Source organism: Eimeria mitis, genomic scaffold (assembly GCF_000499745.2).
Source record: "Eimeria mitis Houghton genomic scaffold, Emh_scaff350, whole genome shotgun sequence".
Classification (NCBI taxonomy): Eukaryota; Apicomplexa; class Conoidasida; order Eucoccidiorida; family Eimeriidae; genus Eimeria; species Eimeria mitis.
In genome coordinates, this window is record NW_013571842.1 from 21,032 (window position 1) to 22,018 (window position 987).

The window sequence follows — 987 nt, forward strand, 5'->3', positions numbered from 1 at the left end:
GCTGCTTCTGCTGCTGCTGCTGCTGCTGCTGCTGTTGCTGTTCTTGCTGGTGCGACCTTGGCTTGAGCTGTTGCTGCAGCGTGTGTTGCTGTTGTTGCTGCTGCTGCTGCTGTTGCTGCTGCTGCTGCAGCTGGTTCTGCTGCTGCTGGTGGGTGTATGGCGGGAGTTGACGGGGATATATTTGTTGCTGCTGTTCTTGCTGCAAGAGGAGATGTTGCTGCTGCTGCTGTTGTTGCTGCTGTTGCTGCTGCTGCTGCTGCAGCCGCGGCTGCTGCGGCATTCCTATAAGCCGCTGCTGCATCTGCAGCAGCTGCTGCTGCATCTGCTGCACCTGCTGCATGAAGGGCGGCACCAGCAGCTGCTGCGGCGTCAACGCAGACAGCTGGTGATGAGCAGCAAAAGAGGAAAGCACAGACAGAACACCTTGGGGTGTACCTGCAGCAGCTCTGGATAGCCCGGATGCATGCAGTCGTGCTGCAGCAGCAGCAGCTGCTTGCTGCTGCACAAGGAGCTGCTGCTGCTGCTGCGCTGCAATATGCTGCTGCTGCAGCAACATCCCCATACAGCTGCTGCTCTGTGCTGCAGTAGCAGCAGCAGCAAATGCTGCTTCACATCTTTCTTCTGCTGCAACAAAAGCAGCAACAGCAGCAAGTGCTTTTCTTCTTTGTTCTATAGTGAGTGGCTGTCTGTTGTTGCTGCTGCTNAAGCAGCAACAGCAGCAAGTGCTTTTCTTCTTTGTTCTATAGTGAGTGGCTGTCTGTTGTTGCTGCTGCTAGCAGCAGCAGCAGCAATAGCAGCAGCAGCAGGATCAACTGGAGTAGGTGCAGCAGGCAGCGGGCAGCCGCTGCAGCAGCAGCAGCGAAACAAAGAAGCAAATACACTCCTCTCGAAGCTCCGAAGAAGATCAGCAGCAGCAGCAAGCCCATTGTAGCTGCAGTACCGGCAGCGTTTTACTAGCGGCTGCAGCGGGACGCGTTGCTGCATATA

At 56.2% G+C, this 987-nt stretch overlaps 1 protein-coding gene across 1 annotated transcript in view; it reads right to left on the reverse strand.

Annotated features, from left to right (window-relative positions):
• Window positions 1-562, reverse strand: part of EMH_0009030 (uncharacterized protein) — a gene marked incomplete at both ends in the record, with an annotated part of 2,698 nt that extends 2,136 nt beyond the window's left edge. Inside the window, 1 exon segment of the mRNA XM_013498536.1 lies at window positions 1-562. Coding sequence (XP_013353990.1) covers window positions 1-562 — 562 coding nt within the window.
• Window positions 563-987: the final 425 nt, after the last annotated feature.